Raw genomic sequence first — 3,439 nt, forward strand, 5'->3', positions numbered from 1 at the left:
CCTTGTCCTGCCTTCAGGCGCTTTGCAGAATAGCCTGACTCCCTCTTCTTTGTGGCAGCCCCTGAGATATTGGAACACTGCTATCATGTCCCCCCTTGTCCTTCTCTTTGTTAAACTAGACATACCCAATTCCAGCAACCGTTCCTTATATGTTTTAGCCTCCAGTCCTCTAATCATCTTTGTTGCTCTTCTCTGTACTCTTTCTAGAGTCTCAGCATCTTTTTTATATCGTGGTGACCAAAACTGGATGCAGTATTCCAAGTGTGGCCTTACTAAGGCATTGTAAAGTGGTATTAATACTTCACGAGATCTTGATTCTATCCCTCTGTTAATGCAGCCCAGCACTGTGTTGGCTTTTTTGGCAGCTGCAGCACACTGCTGGCTCATATTTAAGTGATTGTCCACTAGGACTCCGAGATCCCTCTCACAGTTACTACTATTGAGCAAGATACCCCCTATACTATACCTGTGCATTTGTACATCTCTGTATTGCGGTCAAGAGGACTGGTGAGAACAGGATGGATACAGAAGGGGCTCCCTACCTCCATTCAGCCTCAAGGTGCAAACATTCATATTTGTCCTGGACTTCACCCACTGTCATGTCTGGATGAAGCCAATGGATCTCGTCCGATTTCACATGCTTCAGGCGTAATCCATAGCACTCGGCAAGCTGGATATCAGGACCAATTCTTCCACTCTGTAGGATTGACTTTATTACTTCCTATAAAGGAAAAATGCAGGAAGGGGAGAAAAATATAACAAGGTTGTGAGAAACTTCTGAACTTAAAAGAAATTCTGAACAGATCAATTTGGTAATTCATATGAGCAATATTTTAAAAATAAATCAGGTATCTACCTTCTATTTGAATTTAATCTGGAGAAGTGCAAGAAGCATTTCTAATTAAAAAGAAGAGTCAAGGGGAAAAAAATAATCTGACCAGGGAATTCTGGGAATTGAAATCAATACATTTTCAAGTTGCCAAGAAATACTGTAATATATATTCCTCACTAGCAATGCACTAAATGACATTTTGGCAACCCACTAATGTCACTTTGGACCTCATCTATAATGTTTCAGGTATACAATCATTTTGCACATTCCTCCTTGGACCCAAGAATTAGTATCTGAATGAGAGGAAAAAAGTAAAGATCTCACATTTGTTTATTTTGTTTTTCTGGGGGAAAGATGGTTATTGGCTTTGTAACCCTATGAAAAGGGCCTCTAAAGTCTTACAAAACTTAATAAGAGAGACAATATACTCAGAAGAAGCTGAGCAGAACATATTTTGAATTTAAGACCTGCTTTGCTATATTACACCCTAAATACATCTAATTCAGCATTTTATTCTCAAGAACAGTTCACTCTCTAGAATATTCACAAAGCATACAGAAAATACATCTTCTTTTTGCTTTGTCCCAACAGCTAAATTCAGAGGTAGACTGCTTCTAAACAGGGGTGTTCCGCCTAGTTACATTCTAAAGTTCCCTGAATATTTAAATTTATATTGCCAAAACGTCATCATTCACATACAAGAGGGAGAGTAGCAGCTTTAGATTTAGCCCTGCGATAGGCAAAAGTACCAGAAATATTAAGAAAACTAGATTATATAAATTAAATAAACACATATCCCCAAAATTGTATGTTTGTATGTGCACATGTGTGCATAACAATCCAATAAAAACAAGGATACCTAAGAATTTCACTGAATCCACTTCGCCCTCAGGGCTAATTTTGTATAATCCCGCTTTTCTCAATGTCTGGTTTGCCTTCATTTGATCTAAATTAAATCCCTAAGTGATTTAGCTGTAGGTCACCAACCTTGGCTATGCAGTCCCCAGCCCCCCTTTTATAGCCCTAAAGATTACTCCACCCCAATCGCCAATTTTTAATTGCACATTTTTTCCAAATAAAATGTTAGCCTGTTCATTTTGATAGTGTTGCAGTGTCACTAGCCTGTTTTCTATGGCTTTGGGAAGTTAAGGAAAATATGGTCTTTAGGCACAAAAAAGTTTGCTGCTCCTGCTTTTAGCCCCTGGCCATTAAAAATTTGTCAACACAGTTTTAATTCATTCTGATGTGGGTGAGGCAGCCTGTCTAAAAAGAGCTCTACTTTTGTAAAAAGCCAATTCCTTGAACTCTTGCAGTCCTTGGTCAAGGGTGGTAAACCAAAAGCCCCCAGGAGCCTGAGACTCTGTTGCTAAATTTTGGTGATGAAATGTTGGCCTGTTTTTCGGGTTTGGGTGCAATTTTAAGGATAAGTATGGAAAAATAAGTTCAAAAGGACAGCCTGCCTCCACTTTGATTCCCTCCTCCCCACTGCCCAAAAGGCCGAAGTAATATCTACACTTTGGCCCTCAATGACTGGGAATTGGCAGGGGAGAACATACAATTTACACATAATGTGCAGAAACATATCGAACACATACCTTGGTGATATACCCTTGTGCATCTTTTAATATGGGCTATTTTGTTAATTTAAATCAGTGTTTTTCAAACACGGCAACTTTTAAGATGTGTGGATACAATTTCTAGAAATCCCCAGCCAGCATTCTGAGGAATTCTGAAAGTCTGAAGTCTACGCATGTTAAAATTGCCATGTTTGTTTTTTTTCTTCTGTCCAATGGTATCTGATTCTGGGAGACTGCTGGATAAGAACCTGCAGTTTTCTTGGCAAGGATTTTTAAAAGTGGTTTGCCATTGCCTCCTTCCTAGAGCTGAGAGACAGTGACTGGCTCAAGGTCATCCAGATGGCTTTATGCTTAAGGTGGGACAAGAACTCATGTTCTCCTGGTTTCTAGTCTGACGTCTTAATCACTACACCAAGGTAGCTCTCACCAAATTTGAAAAACACTGATGTAAACAGAAGGACATGGGTCCAAGCCCATTGCAAGAAGCCATCAACCAATGAGACTCATTCATGAAACTCACCCGTATCTCCGTCATGACTGTACATTTCACCAGTTTGAAGTTCTTGCCCATGTTGAAACTGTTGCTGTGGAAACAAACCTTGAGGATCCGAACTTCATCCTTGTCTATATCAATGGGTACAGCAACCATGGTAGACTCTGAGGGCCCTGCCAGGCTGAAGCAACTGCGAAGAGAATTTGCTCTCAGCCGGCTCAAGGCCTCCGGCAATCCGGACATCATCATGACCAATGCAATGCTAACGCCGGATCATTACCTCCTGGCAATCAGAAAGAAAACAGTACAGGAGTCAGCAAGAAAATGGATTCGCCAACCTGGTTTTGTGGATACCAACGCACAGATTTCTTGATTTTTCCCCCCCATCTCTTTGGCCCACATTACTTTTAACAAATTAAAATAGTGTTTAGCCTGCTGAAAGCCAAACCATCAGCTCTAGAAGTATATTTATTTCTAAAAATGTTTTAGCTCCAAAAGATTGTTTTGAAAATAAAAGCGGGGGATGGCTATAGCTCA

General features: G+C 40.2%; 1 protein-coding gene across 1 annotated transcript in view; it reads right to left on the reverse strand.

Moving 5' to 3' along the window:
* The window catches only part of PTK2B (protein tyrosine kinase 2 beta), a 46,595-nt gene extending 43,414 nt beyond the window's left edge, over window positions 1–3,181 (reverse strand). Inside the window, exons 1-2 of the mRNA XM_015822647.1 lie at window positions 2,930–3,181; window positions 543–721 (exon numbers count right to left, since the gene is read on the reverse strand). Coding sequence (XP_015678133.1) covers window positions 543–721; window positions 2,930–3,151 — 401 coding nt within the window. The 5' untranslated portion in view covers window positions 3,152–3,181. The remainder of the gene's footprint in view (window positions 1–542; window positions 722–2,929) is intronic.
* Window positions 3,182–3,439: the final 258 nt, after the last annotated feature.

The sequence above is a fragment of the Protobothrops mucrosquamatus genome, unplaced genomic scaffold (assembly GCF_001527695.2).
Source record: "Protobothrops mucrosquamatus isolate PMUCROS unplaced genomic scaffold, P.Mucros_1.0 scaffold1633, whole genome shotgun sequence".
In the NCBI taxonomy this organism is placed as follows: domain Eukaryota; kingdom Metazoa; phylum Chordata; class Lepidosauria; order Squamata; family Viperidae; genus Protobothrops; species Protobothrops mucrosquamatus.